Below are 25,423 nucleotides of genomic sequence, written 5' to 3'. Positions count from 1 at the left end.
AACTAAGAATACGCGGGTGCGACTTGCCAGAACAACGCAGCATGCATTTTGCAAGTGCACACCTATTGTAGTCCCTTACGGCCGCCGCTGATTGGCTGGAGCTGTACCAGTGAAGAGGAGGCAGGTTGGGGGCGCCTGCCTTTTAAAGGTAGGGAAACGACAAAGAACGGAGGCGTCCAAAAACAATGTTCCCGATAGGGGTTCAGAGTGTTTGGAATTCTTCGTCGGTTATTTTTTCCTTTTGTTTTTCTTTTTTTAAAGATAGACAGGACATTAGGCAATATAATAACAAGAGCTTGGTGGCGCAACCCACCGCCCCGTTTCAAAGGGGACGCTAATAGCATCCATACATCACCCCATTCAGCCCATCAGCGGCAGCGGAGGTGGACAGTCCACTAGTTTCCCTCCACCTCCCCCTTCCCCTTCTAGGGTATACAGCTTTGGGACGAAAAATTTCACGAGACGATCGCTAATTGCCACTGGCCCAAGGAGAAGGCAGAAAAGATCAGTTATTATATTACTGTATTATTGTTGCTAGTAATTTCATTTTTACATGTGCGGTCCGTCGCCCTCGCGGGCACATACCATATGTAAGGGAGTCACGTTCATTATCTCACGGACTCCCTCTGCCAGTCATGCACGTCCTTCTCCACCCAAAGAAGGTACGCGGAGGTGTCTGCCAAGGTTCATGATCTTAAGTTAGCGCTGAAGACAAGTGGTACCTGTGCATATGCAGAGCCACAGAACTACCGTACGCCACATTTCAACCATTTTGCGCCACAAGCACTTCTCATGATGGGTGCTGTATCACAGATCGGCAGATGTACGCGCGGTGAACACCACAATTATCCCACGTGGCTGCAAGCTTCATAACGGGGAATGCGCCGCCCTCATAGCCAGAGTATGTAAGTGTCAAGACAGTCTTTCAATAAACGTTCTTTCTTGTTCCCGATAATCGAGTGTTCTGCTGTGCACGCATCCTTGAGCTGCTACGGTGCCGATGAGGACGGGATTCCTGTTGGGCGCAGTTCAATTTTGAGACCGGAAAGATGGTATCTCGACCCTATGCCTTTGACGACGCCGTGAGCACCAGGAGCACGTATCGAGTTCGGCTATAAACGTATCTTGAAGGCAACGAGTTTGCAGACAGGGGAAAACATCATGCCCTGCTGGTTTTTTCCTTGAGCGACAGTGTCGCCCTACACCTCCCGACAGTCCCCAACAAATTCCTGACATATAACAACGTTGTGAAATGCCTGGAAGAGCACTACAACCCTCAGAGCAACGAAATAGCAGCGCTCTATTCGTATTTACAGCGCAGCGCTCAGACGCCCGTTCCTGCGGCGAGCGTCGGTGTTGTCCCTCGTAACCGAGCGAACGGACACAGCGAAGGATTAAAGTGAATGCGGAGCGCAGGGGGAGATGAAAGATGTCGATAGCGAAAAGAGCGCGAGACGGAAAGCGCAGGAGGAGGGTGGAGCGGCATCATGAGGCGGAAAGCGGAAGAGGAGGATATAGTGAAAGCGCGGGAAAAAGTTATGCGTGGCTTTGCTATCGCAAACACCAGAGACCAGCGGAGCTGGGGGAAGGCCAGTAAAGTAGCGCCAATTTCTTCCACTGTGAGGAAGAGGACCGCTGAAGCGAGCGGGCGGGTTTTTATTGGAGAGCAACGACCTCACACCGCCTGCGTCCCCGCCGCGCCGCTCCTCCCCCGCTAGGCTCCACCCTACCTCGCCGCGTCGCTATGCTACACGATGCTATTTTTATACTCTGCTTTCACTCTCTCTCAGATCTCTCTCCCCCAGCTCGGCGAAGCTGCGGGCGTCAAGAAAAACTCAGCGAAGTTCTAACAGCTCCACTGTAAAAGCTTAGTGCCGCGCAAGACGGACTTGGCGGTGACGATGGCTACGAGATGGCACCAGAGTAGCGCGCGTCGTCTGTATGGAAAGAAAAGAGCTGCATGAGCGGAGGTCTGTCTGCGGTGGCTGCTGTGAATCGCGCCCATGCGTCACTCACGCGCCGCCTCTTGCGATCTCCCGATCAGCGAGGCAGTCGCGCCACACATCGCTTCGCTTGCAACGTGCCGCATGAGATAGATTGTCCGCGCCAGCAAATATATCGCTAAATGAAAACACGTATACAGCTGCGCTCAAATTCCGCATTAGGGAGTATCGTAATCGGCGGTGAATTTTTTAAACGCATATAGGAAGACCAAGAAAGCGTTGGGACTTCATCGCTGACTTCAGAAGCCTTGCCGAAAATAGTAGCTTCCGGACTGACGCTGGACAGCATCGTTTGCGGAATCTGGAACGAAGGAACTCGCGGTTGTTTACTAGCCCGTAAGAAGTTGACCCGGGAAGAAGCCGAAGAATTCGCCCTAGCTTCTGAGTGAAGGAAGATGCTCGCAGCATGCGCGGGTCTTACGCACTGACCCAGCGCGGTGGCATCAACGCTGTACAGCAGCAAAGGAGACCTTTGAGGAAGAGCTACGACCCGCCATAGCTGTCTTCTATACAACAGACGCAATGACACTCACGAAACGGGATCGTGTGGACATCGCTATTCCGTCTGCCACCAATGTGGCAAAAGAGGGCATTTATTGCCAGAGCTTGCAACGGAGGCCACTCCAGAGCGGCACCAGCTTTTGCTGCCAAGGCAAACGGAATGCGAAAGCAGAGAAGAAATGTTGTACACCCTCGTCTCGGGCAGTTCTGCCAATGGTGACACGGTGCAGCTAATTGAATCACGAGGTACAAATGATTGTCGATACGGGATTACCGGTTAGTGTAATTGCCAAGAGGCTGTGCAAGAAGTACCGCAGGCAGTGGCCTACTTTACAGGAAAACCCACTACGTTTTTCATGCTTCCAGTGGTCGTTATACCGCTCTTCGGCAAGCTGGTATGAAAGTGTACTTTGAATCAGCGACAGTGAGCCGGTCGCTGGTAGGGGGTAGACTGTCAAGGGCCTCTGCTTGGCGGAAGAAATACGATAGAGGCATTCTGCAAAGCAATTGAATTGAATTCTGTGGTTTTACGTGCAAAAACCGAGACCTGGTCGTAAGGCACGCCGTAGTAGAGGACGCCGGATTAATTTTGACCACCTGGGACTCTTTCACGTGCCCCAAGTGCACGGGGCACGGGCGTTTTTGCATTTCGCCCCCATCCAAATGCGGCAGTAGCATCCGGGATTTGATCCCGCGACCTCGTGCTTAGGAGGGCAACGCCATAATCGCTATATAAGCCATCACGGCGGGTATTTCGCAAAGCAGGCATGTCCCTCTTGGTGGGAGGAACGTCTTAGTCCGTAAATGTATTCCAGGAGGATATCCAGGTAGACGCACTCCACGATAAATATCCGGACCTTTGGAGAAGCTCGGATTCTACGAGGGGCTACCACTGAAACGGTGCCTTAAGGAAGAAGTTCAGCCCTGATTTTGTAAGGCACGAACAGTACCGTATGCCATGAGAGCACAAGTGTCCACCGAAATCAACTGACGCGTGAGTGATGGAGCGCTGTCACCTGTCAGCCTGGTTGAATGGGCAACGCCAGCAGTGCCTGTAGCCAAGAAGAACGGGGACATATGGTTTTGTGGGGATGTTAAACTAACTCAGCGACACAGGTAAAGTTGTAGCCTCTACCAAAATTCTAGGACATATCTGAAACACTGTCCGTAGGCGAAGTGTTTAGCACGCTCGACTTGCGCAGCGCATACAACCAACTTCCACTTGATGATGAATCCAACAAGATAGCTGCGCTGAACACGCGCAAAGGCCTCTTCCGCCACAACAGTTTAGCGTTCGGCATTGCTTCGGCCCCAGTGCTGTTGCAGAATCGTGTGCAGGCTGTGCTTCAAGGTCTACCAGGTATGAAAGCTTACCTGGACGATATTATAGCAGCATAAAAATCGCACGACACCATGGTCCAACGGCAAGTGTTCCACCTACTATGGCACAATGGTCTCAAGCTATACCGGGAGAAGTGCCGGTTCCATGAAAAAGAAGCGTCATTTTTGGGGGGACACGCAATCGATGCGAGAGGCCTGCTTCTTGGCCCCTCCCACGTGATGGGTTTGAGCCAGTGTTTGGAAACAAGAACAAGAGGCCTTCACCCTCTGCAGGATTTTTCTAGATATCATAGAGATATAATTTGTTTGAATGAAGGCAGAGCTCAGGATTTTTCTAAGTTTATGAATAGGCCGCCTCAAAGCTTGTTTTATCCTCTGGTGGTCTCGCGCTTCGTTTCGAATGTTTACCTTTTACTCCTTTTGGTACTTTGTTGGGTGTGCCTTTCAATCCGTCCAGTGTAGCCAATCCCCATCGTGTGTACGAGCCGTGTTTTGAGGCAACAACTGCAACAATTTGGAGGCAGTGCTAGCGGCACCGACACCTACTTCGGTAAGCTAAGTGAAATCATGGCTCCATTGCACCTCCTACTGTCTAACGGGGCGTTATGGGGCTGTTCTGCTCAGGTGACGGAATTTGAGAAAACAAAGCGCGCCCTGTGCAAGGCCAACGTTTTCGCCCATTACGATCCCCAGAAACGCCTGCGTCTAGAGTACGTCGCGTCTGCAAATTGACTAGGCACGATTCTGTCTCGCCACATCAGCGTAGTAGGTCATGCCATAAGTAATCGCTCAAGAACGCTGACGCCAGAAGAACGCAATTATTCGCAACTAGAGGAGGAGGCACCGGCGCTTGTTTGCGGCGTCACAATGTTTTGGGATTATCTGTGCGGCAACAGAACCACTCTGATGATCGATCACATGCCTCTAACTGATTTGCTAGGTCCAGACAGACCAGTTACTCAAATGACAGCTGCAAGGATTCAACGTTGGGGGCTAACCTCAGCGGCTTGTCAGTACGACTTTTAATACCGGGAAGGGCAGCTGCGGTGTTAATGGTGAACCCAGCACTAATTTTTTCCATATCTGTGTTCACAGTCCTTTATAAAGACGAATTATTGCTCATCGATTTGAAAACAAATACAATGGAGAGAGAGGAATATAAAGGAAGAAGCAGGCTGCAAACTGCCATCAAAACGGGCATGCCTGCCTACTTTTTAGGAAGGAGGGGATAGAAATTGAATATAGTAAGAAGGAATGAAAAAGCAAGATGACAGGCCACAGCAACAACGATAAAGGTGAGCCGAAAGAGTTAAGAAATTTTGATCGCTGTAGCATGACTAATCGTTTGTTCCCTATAGACTGATTTATTAACACCACGACGCAACATCTGTATCTCGCAGCAAGCGCCACGCAACCTGAAAATTTGGAGGACGCTTAAGCTTCGCCTTTAAGAGTGGAACGCGATAGCATTCAAAGATACCTGACCGTTTCTCGCGCTTCCCGGCAACTGCGGCTAATGTAACCCTAATATTTCCCGAGAAACGCTGGCGGCGAACGTTATGCTCTGTTAGGGTTGACGTCTGGCACCACGTGCAGAAAGGAATTTCATGCCACCATCTTCGTCGAAATGAGGCGTGACTTCTCCTGCGATGGTTGGCGTCCCGCACCACGTGTCGAAAGGACTTTTCTCTCACGCGACCTTGTTCGTCGAAATGAGGCGTGACTTCTCCTGCGATGGTTGGCGTCCCGCACCACGTGCAGAAAGAACTTTCTTTCACCCTACCTTCTTCCACCAGGCCTCGTCGAAATGAAGCCTGACTTCCTAATTCGCCATGACCATTTCGAGCGTCTGCCGGTCTGGCGGAAGCCCCGCAGTGTACAGGCCTCTTTTGAGTGTGTTTGGGTGTGTGTGCGTGTTTAGAGAGGCCCTTTCCTCGAACAAACTACAGAAATTCCACGAACCCGCCACGCGCAGAAGAGACGGACAGGCGTCTACAATTCCAGGAGACGGGACGACCTCTTCCTTGCAGCAGGCTCGGTGTAACCAGAGGAGGAGGGGCCCTCTTTCTGTGCCGGTCACGTAACGTCGACGGAAGCAAGAATAAACCGTGCAAGTTTCGCACTAGGAAACGTCTCGCCCTTGCTTGGTCGCCATGGTGTACCGGATGACCGCAGCCCGCCGACAACGCCACGCTACCCAATAAGTAACGTCGGTCGAGCTTCGATAAGCAGGCGTCGTTACAACTCGGGAGCAGTACGATACGCTACCCTGGAGTACGCAACAGCTCGATGGCATAGCGCTCGTAAAATGAAAGGGCGTCGTGGCGCGAGATAATTTAATCGAAAGAAGGCAGAGAGGTCGGCCTGAGCTAAGGCGCTCTAGCCTGCTACTCTGCACAGGGGGAGGAGGGACGGGTTCTCGGTAATGCACGCGCCATGCCTCAGCCGACTACACGCTACATCCCAAGCATCATCATCATCATCATTATTATTATTATTATTATTATTATTATTATTATTATTATTATTATTATTATTATTATTATTATTATTATTATTATTATTATTATTATTATTATTATTATTGGCGGAGTGCTTGAAGCCTGCTTCAACACTGCCGCGCGGGTCGGCCCGGTATTTCTCTACCTCCGCGATCGACCCATATTTTTGCCCGCGTCGACACAATAAATGCATTGTGGTGTAAAGGCATACAACTTCACTCTAAAATTGCCTGTGACAGATAGCATAATCCTAGTCCTTGAGTTGGATTATTCAGAGGCTGATATTACTTGTACAAGAAATCAAAACACATAATGAACTAATTGATGAGAATTTTCTCATTAACTTCCGAATTAATTAATTAATGGCACGTATTGCAGCCTACGAATTATAACCGATAAGTTCCCATGTAACACATTTTGAGGATGGCATGTGTTCCGAGATACGCGCCATCAAACTCGCGGTGAAAATGCACTGTTGTTCCACTTACTTGCTTAGCGAAATGCATTTTTATGCATTGAAACACAAAAGTAATTAAAACACCCATATGTTTAGCCATACATTTCGGCAATGAAAATCTCGAAACTGGCGTCGTCCTGAAAATTAATTCTAAGTCGCTACGCCTTGCAAGCTCACCGGCTACAATTTCTGAATTGCAATATGTGCCATTAATTAATTAAGATTTTGATTAGTGATATTTTGTTAATTAGCTGAACACGTGTTTCAAACTTTAGTGAGAGTGATATGTGCGCTTCTTTGAATAAACAAGCTCAAGGAATAGGATTCTGCTATCTGTTGGGCGATTTCTCGAAAATTCTGCAAGACTTAAAAATGATCACCCCGTATTGAACATGACATGTCACTAGCGCGTGTTCCCTTTGTGTTTAAAAAAATTGACGACTTCTAAAACTTCAGGCGCTGCAGTTGCAGAAAATAGCGCCTCTTCCTCTTCACAATCTATCTCTCTCTTCTGCTGCTGCTGCGTAAAATCCGCAAGCCGTCAAGTCATGGCTCGCATTCGCAAGCAGCGACAGCTGCACTAAGCGCATGTTCCCGCATGCACTTGTTGGCCCCGACGCAAGTTATTCCCACATGTTCCAAGCAATTCGCATATGACATCAACCGAGCATTTCGCCTGTTGCCTCCTATACTTAATTTCGCAGCCTTTCTAGGGCTGGTAGTCATGGCGCTAGATGGTACTGCACCGCTTCAAGAGCGTCTTGTGCGCCGGGAAAATCAACGGTACATCTTCCCGATTCGCTACCTGCTTGCAGTGGGTCATCTGTGGAAGTAAGGCGTTACGTATTTGTGGTGTATTCGTTCGCATCGCGTTAAACGTTCAATGTAAAAGATGCACTTACTAGCCCAACTAGAACACCTACTCAGCCTAATACATTGAGGATGTCTTCCACGAGTACTTCCCGTTTATGGCGACCTGAACAACATGGTGGGGCCCTTTGAAAAAGAGCTTGATCAAAATTTTACAGCGAATTTCACCCTTGTACGTGTAATGGATTCAATTTAAGTATCCAAGATGTCGCATTATGGTTTTGTGGAAGACAAAGTTGATGCGACCAGCTTTGTTTCGTTTTTTTTTTATTTATCTTGATTTACAGTGAACTATACCCGGTCCCCCAGAGTGGGTATGTGCCACTAACGTCTAGCTTCTACATCTACATCTGCTCGTGCTGCTTTCAGTTTGGCGACGGCTTATGCTGAACCACTCGCCAAGAAGGCTCGTAAATCCTTGCTCGGCAGCCCAAGGACATCGCGGTGCAATAGCAGTGGATGGAGACTTCGCCTTTTCAAGAACCGACGATCGAGCCACACCAACCAAGCAGCAGTGCTTCCTGTTCACTGTGCTTGAAGAGGCTACTGCCGACGATGTCATTGATGCCGTCGAGGACGTCGCGGATTCCTGAGCTTTCAGCACCAGGGATGTGTGAAGCTTATAGCGGTGATTCGGACACCTATAGCACAGCTGCAAACGTTGCTTCTCCAGAAGCCGTTCTTGGCAATGGTGAGCCAGTCTTTATTGTCCAGCTTGAAAATCCGACTGTTCATGTGGCACTGAGCTTCCGTACTTCACTGATCGTGGGAGGCAAGTGCTGTGTGTGGCAATTTCCTTTTATCAGGAAGGTGCTGTGAATTTGGGAGTACCTATAGGAACAGCTCTCATATAGGAAACAGGGCGGTGGTTACTCGCATCGAAATGTCAAAGCGGATGCCCAACTTCATGTGGGGCGTTTTGTGTTTCCGGTGCAGTTTAGAGCACCACGTTGCCATCAAGGACGGGCAGATGAACCCGCCGTGGTTGCTCAGTGGCTATGGTGTTGGGCTGCTGAGCACGAGGACGCGGGATCGAATCCCGGCCACGGCGGCCGCATTTCGGTGGGGGCGAAATGCGAAAACACCCGTGTGCTTAGATTTAGGTGCACGTTAAAGAACCCCAGGTGGTCAAAATTTCCGGAGTCCTCCACTACGGCGTGCCTCATAATCAGAAAGTGGTTTTGGCACGTAAAACACCAAATATTATTATTATTATTACGGGCAGATGCTCCGGTTCGATTGTTCTAGCCTGCTCGGCTAATTAATGGACGTACTTTAAGCGCCCTGTAGAGGTTGAGGCGACGACAGTGCAAATGTGGACTGTCTCAGGACGCGCTCATGCGTTGCGGTGGTTGTGACGGCACGTCCAGGGGCTTTTAACACAGCTCTTGTTGAAGAGTCGAGTGACGGAGTTTGCTTCGAATGAGCTGGGATACGCTTCATCATCATTTGGACACTCCTCTCACGTCAGCTGAGGTAGACCACCTCACAAATGCCTGCGGCAGTGGCAGCTAGGGTCGTCGTCTGAAGACTTCGCGGCATTGCCAAGCTGATCATAAGGTTCATTCAACTCAAGTGCTAGCGAAGATGTTGAGGACGTCCATGTTGTTCTTCGGAAGCAGTCGGATGAGCCGTATGACACGATCAGTCTGACAGGTTGTGCGGTATGTGATCAACATGACACACTTTTCAAAGGGGTACGCTGGTGCAAGAAGCCTGGACAATAGAAAAAAGACTTGATCAGACTGACCCACAATCGACTGGAGCGCCACCTAGCAGTGCGATACCAGACTGGTCAACTCAATCAGCCAAGTTGCGCTCCTGCTTGCCCTCTGGGTAAGTGCAGACGTTTATGCATTAGGCCCGGTCAATGGCAAAACATATGTCTCGTCCCACCTGAGATGGCGAATTTTCAGATCACAGTAATAGTCTTTCTGTTAAAAAACTGCGTGTGCCTCTTCAGGGCCAAGTACTTATTCTCTAACGGGATGTCTTCTGATTAACCTCCCTGCCTTCTACTTTTCTCTTTCCTCCTCCTTCTCATCATTTTCTTATTTCGCCATACCGCATTTTCTTTCTCTCGATGTTTAACGTTTTTTTTTGGAATACCGACATGAAGGGTTTCTACATTATGTTTGTGCTCAAGTTGTTGACGTTTTCTTACAGGAATGGAGGGGGGACGCAATTTTCGTGCAGTTCACGACGCTCAGACTTGCTATGATGGGTTTTCTGTTTGCAATTTCGTTGCTCTTTCTATGCTGAGAACGAACGTTGTTTTTTATCAAATAAGCATATCGGCGAAAACACAATGCGCTTGTAGAAAACGAGCCCACGTGTTAGCGGTTGATTTTGCTTCAAAGAGAAATGGGACTGTGGAAGAGAAATAGGACTGTGGAAATGGAAGTATGCTCCGGCGGAGCATAATTTCTCTCAGTGGCGTAGTAACGGGGGCTACCGGGGGGCCGTCCACCCCGGCTGCCAGGCGGGAGGGGGGTGTTATATATGTCTGAAGATCCCCCCTCTTTCCGCCGGCTTAACTGGGCGTAAATGGTAGCAGAACGTGCGGTGCGCTCATGTCCCAACATGGTTTGTGTGTCGTCAATATGTACACATTGTTCCATTTATCAGTTTTGTATCGTTTGTATGAGTTTTATATCAGTTTCGCGTTGTTGAATAAGAAACATTGTCTTCTAGTCATAGCTAACCATCTCCTTGTCATTTTCTTGTTCTTGCCACTGTAGCGTCTCACATGGCGGGGTATGAGCCCTGTTCTCTAACTATGGTTAGTCTTGCTGAAATATTACCCAAGACCATTCACCAATGTATGCTGATGAGATTTGTCTTTGGCCTTCTGCGGTGACTCGTCTTCAAGTGCGCGCAAGAATTCAGCGGGTAGCCACCCGAACTTGTTCGTATCTCTGCAAACAAGGCCTTAGTGTGTCCATCGAGAAATGTGCATTAATCGCGTTTACGCGCAAACCTATGGCACCGTACCCTGTTTCCCTCAATGGTCAGGGTATCGAATACCGGAAGTATCACCGCTTATTAGGTCTGATTATTGACAGGAACCTTTCATGGAGCCCCCACTGCATCCACTCGAAGCGGAGACTAATTTCGATTGTGCATATAATGAAGTTCCTGTTCGGAAAAACCTGGGGCGCGTCGGTACGGTCCATGCTGCAGCTGTGCAGAGCACTGTTTCTGGGCTTTTTACGGTACAGCTTGCCGTTTTTGGCGAACACATGCAAAACAAACATTCGTACCCTCGAAAGTTTGCAAGGCCAGGATATACGGGCATGTCTTGGACTACCACGATGCGCCTGAACTCACGCAACAATCATGATTGCTAGAGACTGCTTGGTTCCAACATATAACGATTGACAACATTAGAGCACACATTACCCAGTCACTATATTGGCTGCTTTACTAGCACAGACCTCAAGCCACATTTTCCAAACTTGTTGCGACACATCAAGGTTACCTTCCGTCGGGCTTTATCCAGCAGCAATACCACTGTTACTCCTCTGGTGCCTACGACAGCCAGAAGTTCCCCTCACGATTCCGGGAATTACGAAGAAGACCCGTCAATCAACAGTGGCTCTGCGTCAGTTCACACTATCATTATTGAACGAGGCATATGAACAGAGAACGCACATTTCCACCGATGGATCTGTCTCAGCCACCAGCTCCACAGGCACTGTTATCATCCCGGCCTTACAAGTGACAATTACGTTCAAAGTGTCCCATATAACGCCCTCTACGGCAACAGAACTTGCCGATCTACGTGCCACTGTTAATTACGTCACGCAAGCCGAACCTCTAAAGTGGGTCGTTTTTTGTGACTCCAAGGCAGCCCATTAGAGTCTGCAGTCAGCCTAACGACGCAAGACTCATGAACAACTGGTGCTTGAGACCAGAGAGGTTCTCCATCAAGCTCTCATAAACGGACATGACATCATCTTCCGATGGCTTTGGGGGCACTGTGGCATCGTCGGAAATGACCTTGCTGGTGATGCCACAGTCCATAAAGAAACCCTCACACTTCATATACCCTTATCAAGGACAGACGCTGCGAGGGGTCGTTTACTGGCTCAAACCAAGACTGAAACTTTGTGGAACACCCCGAACTGCCGTCTCCACCAGTTGGATCCTACACTGAAGCTGCAGTTTCCATCGAATTTCTCTCGCCTTGATGCACCTTTACTGTGCCGCTTCTGGTTAGGTGTGGCTTTTACGGAAGCCTACTCATTCCTTATTGGAATGCCCGACACACCAATTTGTGACTCGTGCAAACGTGAAGAGACGCTTGAGCACGTGTTGCGTTTTTGTGTTCTGTATGAGATCGAACGCGACGTTCTTCGGAAAGTGTTAAACCGATTAGATAACAGACCACTTTCCGAGACTACGATTCTCTGACCATGGCCCCACGCGTCGCAGGCTGACAAAGCGATGTGCGTACTGCTACGCTTCATGAAATCGACTGGCCTCAGTGACTCATATAGGCGTGAAGTTATGTACAAACGCACGTACTCGCACTGATAGTACCTTCTTTCCTCCCTCTCCTTTCTTTTCTTCCCTTAAGCACCTCCCCCTGTCTAGGGCAGCAAACCGGACGGGTGTCTCGTTGACCTTCCTGCCGATCCTTCCTTCTTATACTCCTCCTCCACCTCCTTCTGTTGTTGTTGTTGTTGTTGTTGTTGTTGTTGTTGTTGTTGTTGTTGTTGTTGTTGTTGTTGTTGTTGTTGTTGTTGTTGTTGTTGTTGTTGTTGTTGTTGTTTTGTGACTTCATGTCACAAATAGTGTCCTGTTTCAGCTGTACGGAATTTTACAAAAAGGTTAATTTTGTGAGGATATCTCCCGGTATTCTACCAGGTTATGTGCATTTTTGACCATTTGGGGCTTGGTATCGCGCAAAATATGACAGATAATTAATAAGAATATCTTAAATAACTGCTTAATTAGCTATCATAGAGGAAACATTGCATTTCGGGAATCGATGACCCAAAGTCATATTATTAACTCAACAAAAACTTCTCTAAACAAACTCGTCTTGGGTGCTAGAGCCTGAAGTACTTTGGCACTGGCGGGCGGCCTAGTATGGCAGTACCGAAAGAAGTATGGAATAGTGCACCAGTGACGTTGATCTCTCTATCTTCTCCATTGCGAGTGCAGACCAACAGTAGCGCAAGCTTTCTCTGGCACGGGCTTCATGGTGGATTTCTCGTTTTTTATATAGTGACGCCAGAATTCGACGCGGAGCGGGCTCTATTCCGTTTCCAACCTTGTGGCAGTACCGCAGCTCGGACGATCACACTTGCCAACAGCAGCAAATAAATAAAGGCTTTAGGGATCAGAATGAAGTCGTAATTGTCGTAGCATTGGCGCCCGCGCGGCAGGGAAGCAGGTGGCGTTTTCTATTAGGTTGGGGAGATCAGCGTCACTGACAAGCTATTTAATTTTCGTTTGGGTTCAGGGCTGGCGAAGGCCAAAATACTGCACGCCGTAGTACCTACGATGATTTTTTAAGCTGTTGTTGGGCAACATATGTCTGTCGGATTTCAATTTTACAACTGCAATATTTCCTCTAAAATCGCTAATTAAAATCTTTTTCTGTAATGGCTGCCAATCCTTACAGTCTGGCAGCAGATGTGCGAATGCGCCTATCACAAGTTATCAGTGCAGCACCCTGTGTTATTTGGTGCAGATAATAAAACAACCTGTATACGTGTTACGTTAGCGATCTCTGGGAACGAAAGCGAAGGGGGGGGGGGGAGATTCCAAGGTGGCTGTGCTGGTGCTGAAACATCACCCCCCCCCCAACACACACACACACACACTCCCCGGAAATTTTCGATATCCTCACCTTCCTGACTAAACATGGGGGGTGACAGTAGATCTATGGGCTCCGGGTGCCGGACGACCTAGCCGCGCCACTGCTTCCTCTCGAGTGGTTTATTTTTTAATCCCAGGTTATTTATTCGAGAGTGATCGCACTTTCTTGGATGGGTATTTGAAATGTGTGCTCTATCTAATCCACCCTTTTTGTGAGACGAGGCAAGGCTGGCCTTAGACTGGTCCACCTGCATTGAGAAATGAACAGACCCGGCTACACATGGTTTCAGTTACGTAGTAACGTGCTTACTGCTACGTAGGCGTGCCGGGTTTCTAATGGCAGTATTGACCACTTCTGCATTTCTGCTGGATGAAACTTCGAAACGTTTAATATAACAGAGGTTTCCGCCTGATCTCTGCCCAAAGGTATTTTGACCGGAGAATAACGCGGCGGGAAACGAGGCCTGTGAATGCACAACCGCTCGGCCGTTTTGGCATGCAGCTGCTCCCCGCTTGAGCCTTGTACATTCGGTTTCTGCGGTGTAGTTCAACTCACTCTGCTTCATACCCGTGCAGTGCATTGACATGGCTTCAGCCGGCACTTGCCACTAAAGCACCAGAAAAGTGAAAGCTGCACAGCTGCACAGGTGGCACAACCTTCTGGTGCAAGAGGGGAGCGCATGCCTACGGCTCGCCTCCTAAACCGCTTGAGTTGCACGTTCCCACGTATTCGCATTGCGAAACGTGGTGTAACCCCTCGCGTTCCTTTGTCATGCCGTTCTGCGTAAACCAACTGAGTGCCCGGTATCTTCTGTTCCCGAGGCAGTCGCCTCGTGCGAAGATCGAGCCGTGCTACAGCTCGAGGTCTGCCATTTGTCGACCGCTCAACTCCCAGGCACGTGCGTGCTGGCCGCTCGGAAGCAGCCGAGTGTGAGACAGTGCCATTCGCGACGATTTCCAGTAGCGCAAGAAGCGCGAGGGCTGGCGACATTCTTTCTCCGAGTTCGTGGGGGCAAATATCTTGCTCTACTCTCGTCTGCATGCGCTCCTACCGGTGGCGCAGTACTCGCCGATCGAATCTGGCCTGAAGAATTGCATCGCTCGCTGTGCGTGCCAGCCTCAGTCGAGGACCTTGACACGACGATACGAGGCGTATGGCTACTGTTTCGATGTTTGGCCCATACGACTTTTAAACAGAAAAAAGTATACCTCTGTCCATTGTGAAAGCCTTCCGGTTCTATGGCATTCGTCCCAGCTCTTTTCAGGAGGGTCACGTCATATCGCTGCTATCAGATCCGTATTTCTGGCACCTGGTAACGTTCCTGAATGCACATTAGCTACTTTGTACCAGCTTTACTTGTCAAGCGATTAAACGTGGTATCGGCAGAGATGGTCAGCATAACCCAAACAGGAAGTCTAGTAAACAAGCCTTTGTGGGACGCTCGCGTTTTATTGCGGTAGCATTAAATGGCTCATGAGGCGGAAAATTCGGCGTTGGCGGCGTGACCGCACGATGGCAGAAAAAGGCTGTGAACCCTCGACCTTTGGTGCGAGTCGAGCCTACGAAATGTAGTGCTAATTATGTCCGAGGTAATTAATTTATAGTTAAATCTGATATAGTTATTTAATGCACTCACACCCACTACCTCTCATGGGAGACGAACCCACGACGTGTTCTGTTAATTAAGGCGAAGTTAATTAGGGCACACTGAGCTATGGTAGAATTGATTAGGGCACTCGAACCCACGACTTTTGTTAAGAGTCGAACCCGGGGAACCGACCCTGGAGAGAAGATGGAAGACTCCATCGAAGCCGCAAAAATCCACTGCAAAATAGAGCAAATAAACGTTTTTCATCATCACCATCATCATCATCATCATCATCAATCTCTGGTGGTAGTCAAACCCACGACCTTGCGTTGTAGCATAATGTCTAAGCATCGCGCGGTGGCCGCAATGTTTTCGCGTTCATCCAAGTAGGGATAACTAAGTGGCCCTTGCATTTTTATTACTTCTGACTCGTCAAAGTTTAGAAGCTAAATCCTCACCTCCGCTCACGATATTCATGCTTTCTGTCCCATAGTTTAATTCCTTTTCTTTACCACACTACGGGATCGCAACACACCAGCTTTTGTTCATGTGCTGTGAACACCAACCTCTTTCACACTATTGTCGACCGCTGTCCGTGGCTCTAGTAAGATATGAGGTTTGGTACCTTATGGAGCAGCAGAGTTGAGGAGAAAACTATTTTACAACATGCTCATTGCATTTCTGCTTACTATTATCCTGCCGAAGAGTTGCTTATCGGTTAGAATCTGGTCATAAGATGTCAAGCGAGCATGTCGACAAACGAGCAATGAACAAAAGGAATGAACCTTGCATAATACCCCGTTCAGGTAAGCGGCGTCACAAGGAAGCTTCAGCACACTGTGTCTTCCCTAAATTTACAAGCATCTCAGGCGATGCTCACACGTGTCCTCATACATGACCGGGGAAAAAAAAAAAGGGGGGGGGGGGGTGAGGCTCGCGTGAAAAGAGCTGGAAAAACCCACCGAGGGTCCTAAAGGCCTGAGCGACAATACCTAAGTTCTTCCTTTTCTGTGTATATTTGTTTTTCCCTTCGACAAAAGAAGAAAATAAAAAAGAATGGGAAGAAGCAAGGGAAGGGGCGAACAGCATTGAGAGTAATTGCGTCTGACGGGGAGTTTAGATGCGCAGAAGTAGGGTGCGAAGCCGGCATTCCATAATCGATCGCGGGAGCCGCAGAGCGCCCCACCGAGGGATATACGGGCATGCACACGGCGTGCGCCCGTAAAATGAAAGGGCCGCGTGGCGCAAACCACCCGACGTCACAGGCCGGAGCCCAATGCGAGTTCTCGGCAACGCGAGGCGTCATGCCTCACCCGACTACGCGCTATGTCCCCACGCAACGCAGTCTAGGGAGAAAGGGCTACAACATGGCTATTCTTGGGGCGAATAGGGAACCACCGCACTTTCCGTCGGTCCGCCATATTCTCCATGAACTTTTTTTTTCGTTTTCCTTTACTGATTCCTTTCTTTCTTTCCCAGCTCGTCTTGCTCTTCCTACGTGTGCCAGTTGCAGTACGTCTGCTTCGTCATGTCGGGCGTCTTTTGTTTGCACCTCCTGGTGTAATACTTGAATGCATTTACACTTGAGGTGCACTTTGGTAGGAGGTTCCCCGGACCACAAAGTACCAAATAGTTTTCGATGCGCCATGCTGAGGGGCTGTTTTAATTACAAGAAATGGCTCGTGAAACTGAACACTGGGTCAAACGTCGCTTTGACAGTTTCGTTTACTTTCCCGATTAGGACGTGGCGTTTGGCGCTAAACCTGCTTGTTTGGCATGTCGTTGCTACGCCTCTCGTCGAAGTTCTTATTTAAGCTCTGCCTGTAGATGTCTTCTTATTTGTCTTACACTGTTATTGACTTCACTAAGCTTCTCGACGAGGCTCAGTTCGCGGTCCGACAATCCTGTCAGCCGGGTCAAACCATATAGCAGCTCTGGTGTAAATAACTTATTACAGTAAGTTGGTAAGACCAGTTTTGTCTGCCATTTAAGCTTACTGTCGGCGAAACCCTCTTCCTCTTCCTTTATCACCCTCTGCCATTCCTTCTTTTTTTCTCACATGTGCAGTGCTGTTTGCTATTGGCTGGCCCGCTTTCGATAATAACGTATCCACCATCACGAACGCGTTTGCACGAAAAACTCTGGCGTTAGCGTGGAAAAGTACGAAAAGAAAGCACTTGCGTAGTAGCTCTGGTTCACATGTGGGGTTTATGTGTGTTTTATATGTGGATACGGCTCCTACGTACTGGTGGCAAGTTGTTTTTTCGTCCACTTTCATTTATCTTTCGTTTAGCATTTCTACACTTAAATTAAAGATACAGATTATTTCCCCTATGCTCTCAATCCTTGGCTTCATATGATTCTGACTAACTAAAAACTAGCTCTCCTCGGTTCCTCTTTTTCACGTACAGACATTTATATTTACCAACGCCTCATTTGGGAGGCGTAATTAACTATGTTCTTGCAAGGGATGAAGACGCGTTGGAAATCGACCGTTACGATTGGTACTGCTGAGTACATGCACCCCTACGTTCGATCTCCCCTGCACGTCGAGCCCAACAGCGTCTCGGTATGTAGAATGTGATGGCAGCCGTCGCTAGTATGGACATACTCGGATGTGTAGCAGCGACGACCATTCACTTCGTTCTTAATTCACTATCATGTTTTGCTTCAACATAACAAATGCCATCCCATGCATTCATCAAATGGCATCAATGTAGCCTTTATATATCGTAACATTCTGTCTACATTAATGTAACATCACATATAATCAACGCATCTAGTACGAACACAAGCTCCTACATCAAGAAAGCTTCTCGTTCATGCACTGATTCGCACAGTACGTGGGATCCGCATAATTCTTTTCTGGACCTTCCATTTATGTGTTACGAAGTTACAAACCGGATCTGCATATAACATAGATCAACCACATCTCGGTAAAGCTGACGCTGCCTAGCACCTGAGGATTTGCCTAGAAGAATTAGTCGGCACCCCGGGAACCGCAATTTGTAGCCCGCCCGTGTGCCCCAGCTTAAACGTTTCCATTCCGATCACTGGTGATTCGCTGCGAGAATGATCCATCAGTTCGCCAATCATGCAATCAGTTTAGTACGTGTTCGTTGCGCGTCTGAACCGCCAGGTAAACAATCATTCAGCTTGGTCTAAGCCCGCGCTTTTTTTTTAAACGCTGTTTTCAGTGTCGAAAGCTCACCCAAATACGCTAGAAAAAGAACAACGCCGAAAACAGCCACAATTGTCATATCTTTATAGCCATTTCCGAGAAAGAAGCACGAAAGCAAAGCTGATAAGTTAAAATTCACATGCAAAGTGTGGACGAAAGAGGACACAAAATTATGGCAGGTGTTCTCGTAATAGTGCTCAAGATTACAATATCCCTAGAAAGTAAATGCTCGGTACCGCAAAAAGAAAACACGCCTCCATTCCATCCTGGGACAGTTTATGTACACCGAAGCTGGTGCGTGCGTCAGACCACCACCCCAACTGACGTTAGATGATGTTGCACAAGCACCGCCACTACGAGCGACGTACGTCACGTGTGCGGCAGTGCAGCATGCATCCTCGTTCTGGCAGGCCGTCCGCCAAGCGCGAGTGCTTTATTGAACTAAATCACTGTTTAAAAGTAAATTGCGACAGATAATGCGCAAAGTACGACTTACACATAAGGTGCAGACATGATAGCATTGGACTGTAATTTGAATATACGAGAAAACATAATTCTGTTATGCGGAAACTCAAACACAAACCCCATTTACCAGTTTTCTTTTTTTTTTTTTTTTTTGTGAGGCCGCCACGACAAATTTCTACTGACTAGAGGCTAACAGCTTCGGTGTAAAACATTGGCCACCCGTCACCGAGCCTGTCAGCGAGGCGTCACGAGACAGGCATTCGCTTGTCTCGTGTAGCATGGGTTTCTTTTGTAGAATTTGCTACGATTGGGCGGATGTCTCAGTTTCCCTTAATTAATTACTTCTCTCCACCTTGCGGGTTTCCACAGAACTGTGACGTCAAGCCTTCGCTGTGTAAACGTCAACCTTGCCTCTCAAGTGTGCGGCGAGAAAGTACACCCGGGCTCGTCGTGGGCTTAGCGCGGAAACCGTTTGTGCCTCGAACGACTTCCCAGGATTGGCGTGCCTCTCGGGCCAGCGATGGCACACTGAGAAAATAAGAATGACAGCACCCGGGCGAGTCGTGCCCGTGGGCATATTATTCGCCCGCTTAGAGATCAGAGCCATTCACAACCTCCTTAATGACTTATCTTAGTGCTGCTTCGGGACCCGCAGGAAAGCCGCACGCGCAGACACGCCAACCGCCGCGTGCCAAGGAGCCGGTTCGTTCAACTGGCTGGCGCGTCCCATGGCGCTCGTCGGGTATCTACGCGGGGCACTGTACCTGTGGCAGCGCACAACCGAAGGTCGTGTTCTCCGCGCTAAAGCCCCACGAAAGCTCGCCGTTGCAATGAAGAGTTTTAGGGAGCACCGTTTAGTCAGCTGAAAGCATCACTAGTAGAAGAAACGAGAAGAAAGGGGGTTAACCGAGGGGCCCGATTTTTATTAGTCATATCATTAGAAGCCAACAAACACTGACACCAAGGACAACATGGGGAAAATTACTTGTGCTGAATAAATGAAATAAAGAAACGATAAATTAGCGGAAATTAAAGTGGATGAAAAAACAACTTGCCGCAGGTGGGAGCCGAACCCACCTGCGAAGGTTGTGGGTTCGGCTCCCACCTGCGGCAAGTTGTTTTTTCATCCACTTTAATTTCCACGAATTTATCGTTTCTTTATTTCATTTATTCAGCACAAGTAATTTTCCCTATGTTGTCCTTGGTGTCAGTGTTTGTTGGCTTCTCATGATATGACTAGTAGAAGTCACACAACGATGTGAAAAAAACAAAAAATTGACATTTCGGTGCCTGTACAGATGACTTGCTCAGAATGAGCCGATTATCGTACAATTCGTTTATGATACACTTGATCATTCGTCTCAGGGTTCGCAAATACGGGCTGTCCAGATTGCATTGCGTCCTGCTTAGCGCGTTGTCTGTTTTTGGACACTGAGCTTCAGAAACTTGCCTAGCGGTTTTTTTAGCGATTGCGAATGTATTTTTGCCGATATGTTTCTTTCCGTGATAATGGCATTTGTCCCGTCCCAGTTCATAAACCGACGCGCGTTTTGAACGTGCCCCAATATAACATTTATGCAACGTGGCTCTTGGCAACATCGTTTTTATCTTGTTTCCGTCACCTTTGAAAGCTTCCCACTTCTGCGATTTAGACAATCTGCTCAAGAAATCTTGTAAATCACTCCCGGATAGCTTGAACGGGGCCAAGGGGTCCTTTTACGTTGGCAAAGTCATTAATTACTTTTAATTAGATTGCGCGTATGCCGACGTGCATATGAGCAATATGTATGCCATGGCTAGATATTTGAGAGAGCGGTTCGCTAATTTATTGAATATAGGTATCGCATGCGTGTTCTAGTTTCGAGCATCTTGAAGCATCCTATGCCTGTTGTCTTAGACGCTGGCAGATCATGACTTGCCGCATCATCTCCGTGAAGCGCGTCGGATAGCCATTCAGCTTCGAGTCCTTCTTGGCAGCTTCTAGCTCGTCTTTCAAATCTGTTGCCGTGTAGCAAGTGTTTCCTGCTCGGTTGACTAGCGCCGTAACGACTGAACGCTGTGCGCACACGGGTACATATAGGTTGGAAGTTTACCTACCCACAAGAATGAGCCAGTTTTCTACGGACCGTAAACTTCAGGCCAGCATCTGAGAGCGAAGTCAACGTCCAAGGAAGGAATCCTTCCGTCGGCTTCTTCGTTTGCGGTGAATTTGCTGGAAGGATCCCATGCTGCTCAGATGCGCAAAAAAAATTTTATGCGTCCTACTTTTTCAAAATGCAAGAACAGTCAAGCATGTGCCCAAGGAAGACATTAAGTCACGGCTGCAGGGAACTCCGTTTCCTGGATACAATCGCCACCATCGTCGATTTCCCAGAACCATGTGGCATCACACGTCATTGCTGACCACGTTCAAAGCACGCGCCACATAATAGACTTAGATGAGGCAAACGCCATTACCATGGGAAGGAACGTATCAGCAAGACGTCTGGAATCGCTGTTTATCCAAACCACAGGAAACAAGCTTAACGGAACACAAGGCGATATGGACAACGTGCATCCAAGCGTGTATAGGACTGTGGGAAGGCTGGGTGGGCTTGGTCGTCCGGTGTCACCAATTTGTGGGAGGCGGCGCGGAGAGGCAGCCGGATTCACGCAGCCGGAGGCAGCAGTGTCGGATTCACGCAATCCGGGAGAGATGGACCAGGCAGCACCGGCAGCGTAGGTTGTGAGCGAAGCGCAGCCACGGTGATACCATAGTACGAAAAGGCGACCTGCCGCAGGTTCTCGCTGATGCCCGGCCCTGTAAAGTCTGAACTCCAAAAGTATACCATCTGGCTGCTCAGGACTTACGTGGAAGTGACTCTCGAGCTGAAGAAACCAAATAGCAGAGCTGCTCTTGCAAAACTTCGGTAGGCCATGCATCCGCAGAGCGTGTGAGCACAGAACATTGCAACGCTCGCCTGTGCTGCTTCCAGCGAAATTTCGAATGCTAACATCATCAGAGTTGCTGTGGTCGCTGAATGCATCGCGAAGGTTGTGCTTGTGGCGTCGCCGTGCCTACGAGAGTGAAATTTTCTCCTATAGTGGAGCCGGTGGGAGAGCCTCTCTATCGGTGATGAGGGAGGTGCCCCCAAACGAAAAGCGAACAGCTTGCGGGAAAGTCCAAGGAAGGAACTGCTGAAAGCTCTTGCTTTCGGCCCAGTGAATTCAATGGAAAGAGTCATCGCGCAGCTTTTCTCGAGCTGGGAAGGAGACTCACGAACCGAGTAGAGGTTTGATGCTGGGGCCGGCGCGTGCGGACGATCGGCACGGGTGGACGCAGGCTATGTGGGACGCATTCAGACCGGGATACATAGCGCAAAAATTACACAGGGACAAGCAGAACACAGGAGGAGCGCTAACTTTCAATGCATCCTACCAACACGCCCACACTTCTTCCCTGCTATGTGGGACGGCAAGACGTGAAATGACGCGATGGTTCAAGTGGCGAGAGCGGTTGTGACTGGCCGCTCGACGTGACATAGTGAGCAAGGACGGCTGCCCGCAAGTTGTCGTAGAAGTCGGCGCCGGGAGCTGGCAACCGGAGCCTGGAACGCAGCCGGAGCCTGGAACCTTGTTGAGAAGGAAGTAGCTGTCCAGCTGGATGAACCAGATGTCCGGCATGCCGGTGTAGAATCCCAGGATCTCCTACAACCGCAGGCTGCCTGCCGGACTACGTGAGGCCATGTAACTCGCCTTGGTAGAGTCGGTGCGCCGACGCTGGTATGGCTGGGCTCTGCCATACGGGTCACCAATTTGTGGGAGACGGCGAGAAGAGGTAGCCGCCGTGGCCACGGTTTATTTAGGCCGGCCAGCCATGGTGTCGTGAGATTTCGGGAGTGGCCGCGGGCCGCTCAAATCGAGCGTGCTATAGCGTGTTCTATTCTCGCGCTAGCTGCGCGAGAGCTCATCTTCTTCACCGGATGCTTTGGAGGCGATAGTCGCGCCGCCACAGGACCAATGCTCAGCAGTATGTACACGAAAATTGTAATTACATGCCTATTGTGAAGGAGAAATCCATACAGGTTTCAACATGCAAGTCTTGTTTTCTCACTTTTTAACATTAGTCAGCGGCCTGGCCTCAGCTCGCCGTAGATGATACTTCGGGGCCCCTCGTCACAGTCCCGTGCAGTCCTTACCGTAGCTCTGGCAGTCTCCCCTGCTCGAGCTTTCTGTTGTGTATTGCAAGCTAGAATCGCTAGCTGAGTATTAGACGCATAGTGTGAGTGGATCTTATTCTTTGCGCACCGTCAAAGACCTTTACTCGAGCTACATCGGTATGCAACAAGGTCGTCTAGCCAGATAGCCGAAGAACGTATAGCCTGCCGCTCATTGAGCAGGCATGCGCCCACTATGAATTGGTTGCGGCGCGATGCAGTTGCGAATTAGGTGATATTGTAAAACAAAGGAGCTATACGACTTCCAAGTCGCTTGAGTTGAACAGTGCGAATGTGCTCAGAGGAATTAGTTACGCCTGCTGGCTTGTTAGGTTTCCTGCATTTACTACGTTCCAAGCTGTGCGACTGCCTTTTTATGTCGTGGCCTTGAGAAGAATCATTTCCACTGCATCCAGGCCAGCTAGTCAAGGTGGATCTTGACGATTTGTGGTCTTTATATGCGCAAGAGCCAGATATGCGGCCATAGAGTGCCAATGCGACGGGAGGATTGATCCCAATGTGCACGTTCACACGTCTAACGACCCGCATATCGGGAGCAATCAATGGAGCACGCACGTCTGTCAGCTTTTCAACACGTTAAGCGAAACCTTTCAAACTCAGCAACCGCCGACGAATGCAGTCAGAGCAGCTTTAAGTGTTTCCTTGGCTGTAAGCTCAATTCACCGGCGAGGACTAGTATGCTGGCCGTTAAAAGAAAAGTTGCGATAAGCGTTTGCATTTCGGGTTCACATTTAAACAGTATAGGCCCACGTATCGAACGAATTCGAATGTTACACTGATGCGATCTTTAGACTGCGAAAAATAAATTGAAATATGGCAGTTTCGCGGGCCCCCAGACAGCGCTCCTTGCCACACAAGACAGTATACTCTGCGTTGTCGAGCGTTCTGGCGGCCCCGCACTTGAACGCATCAAGAATAGGGAATGCTGTGGCCTGCGCGTCCGCAATCCACTGACACCGCGTAGGCTTGGAAGCGTGAAGCGCTGGAAGTCGCGGCGTCCTGCTCTTGACATCACGGCCGCCTCGCTCTTGAATTATTCTGCGGCCTGAAGTAGAGGTTCTCTTTCGCAAAGACGCGAGTACTGCGGTGCTAAGCTCCTGATCTGTCGAGAACGCGCGAAAGAACAGCGATATCGGTTTTTTTTTTCAATTTGTTCCTTAATTGTTTAAATACTTCAGGTATACTTTAGACTTGCCTGCATAAGGGAGCTTCACTTGAATACAGAGGTCTATTCTCTGCCGTGGTCATACTCATCCATAATGCAGAATGCACCATCGCCACCACCAAAGAATGACTGCTTAGCCATAGATAGCGAAACATATTGCTTTTTATTGCTGTCTTGTTTCTGATCTGTTCTTTTTCACTGATTTAGCGCGCACAACTTGAGAGGTTCGTTGGCTGTCATTTCTGAGGCCACGCATCTCTCTTTTTTTTCTTTTTATATGTCAAGAAGCGAGTCGAAAGCCTTAGCGATCTAGACGGATCAGACCCCGTCTATATCCACGTTCGCTTTCCTTCTTTTTTTTTTTTCTCTTTCTCCTCGACATCACGAGCACGACATCCGCGCCGATAGGTTCAAACAGCTGTCGAAAACAATTGGAAGCGCCGCGTTGTACACGCACAGCTGCCTTATGGCGGCACGTTGAGGAGGCGCTTGCTTACCGCTGCCGAAGAAGCTGCCGCAAGTCCCCCCGGCTGAGACGACGACGCCACCGCGGCCGCGATGTAGGGTTCCGGTCTCTGGCGGCGCGGGCACGCGAGAAATTAAGAGAGTTAGGACCACAGCAGCAGGTCGCTCCGAACACATTTCCTCCTTCGTATTCCGCCATCCTCCTCCTTTTCCAAACCTCCTTGCTTACTTTTTTTTATTATTTCCAATACGCCCTTGTTCCTTTTTCTTCCCCTCACGCAAGTCTGAGGCATTCCTCTCCTTCACCTCGACACTCGCATTGAAAGGGAAAGGAAGTGTGAAAGCAAGCGTTCGTCAAAGCTGCAAAACATTCGCAAGATGAGCGACCAAAAACAGAGCGCGCGTTGTACAGCGCTCTATAAAAGGCGGGCGGAGCCCGGGGCGCATTCGAAGGGCCCTCCGGGGCCCGCTATTGGACGACGAGGGACGGACGGGCCCCCCTTCGGAGTGAGTGCAAATGGAAGAGGGAAGAGGAGCGCCTGTATAGTGAAGAGAGGGGGTTTCTGGAAGAAAAAAAGAAGGGGGCCCCCGACGGCCATGGTGTGTGCGGTGGACTTGGGCGTCTCGGTCTTGTGGAACGATGCTGCGTTGCGGAGAGTGGTTTGGAAAGGGGCAGAGGCCATACAGCGTGGGCACAGAAGAAGGTGCTATGCTAAAGGGAAAGGGCGGGTTCGGGAGAGAAAAAAAGACGCGATAAACTATAAATGCACCGGTGCCCACTTTCATCATCGTCTCCCTCTCCCCCTTCTGCCCACTGCTCCCTGTCTCTTCACTGT

At 49.2% G+C, this 25,423-nt stretch overlaps 1 protein-coding gene and 1 pseudogene across 1 annotated transcript in view; one reads left to right on the top strand and one right to left on the bottom strand.

Moving 5' to 3' along the window:
* Nucleotides 1–24,891, bottom strand: part of LOC142576166 (aromatic-L-amino-acid decarboxylase-like) — a 147,417-nt gene extending 122,526 nt beyond the window's left edge. Inside the window, exon 1 of the mRNA XM_075686141.1 lies at nt 24,620–24,891. Coding sequence (XP_075542256.1) covers nt 24,620–24,764 — 145 coding nt within the window. The 5' untranslated portion in view covers nt 24,765–24,891. The remainder of the gene's footprint in view (nt 1–24,619) is intronic.
* On the top strand, nt 6,375–6,513 carry LOC142576851 (U2 spliceosomal RNA; annotated as a pseudogene).
* Nucleotides 24,892–25,423: the final 532 nt, after the last annotated feature.

This window comes from Dermacentor variabilis, chromosome 3 (genome assembly GCF_050947875.1).
Source record: "Dermacentor variabilis isolate Ectoservices chromosome 3, ASM5094787v1, whole genome shotgun sequence".
NCBI lineage: Eukaryota > Metazoa > Arthropoda > Arachnida > Ixodida > Ixodidae > Dermacentor > Dermacentor variabilis.
Note: the sequence above shows the minus strand (reverse complement) of the source record. Positions and strands in the feature narration are given on the sequence as shown.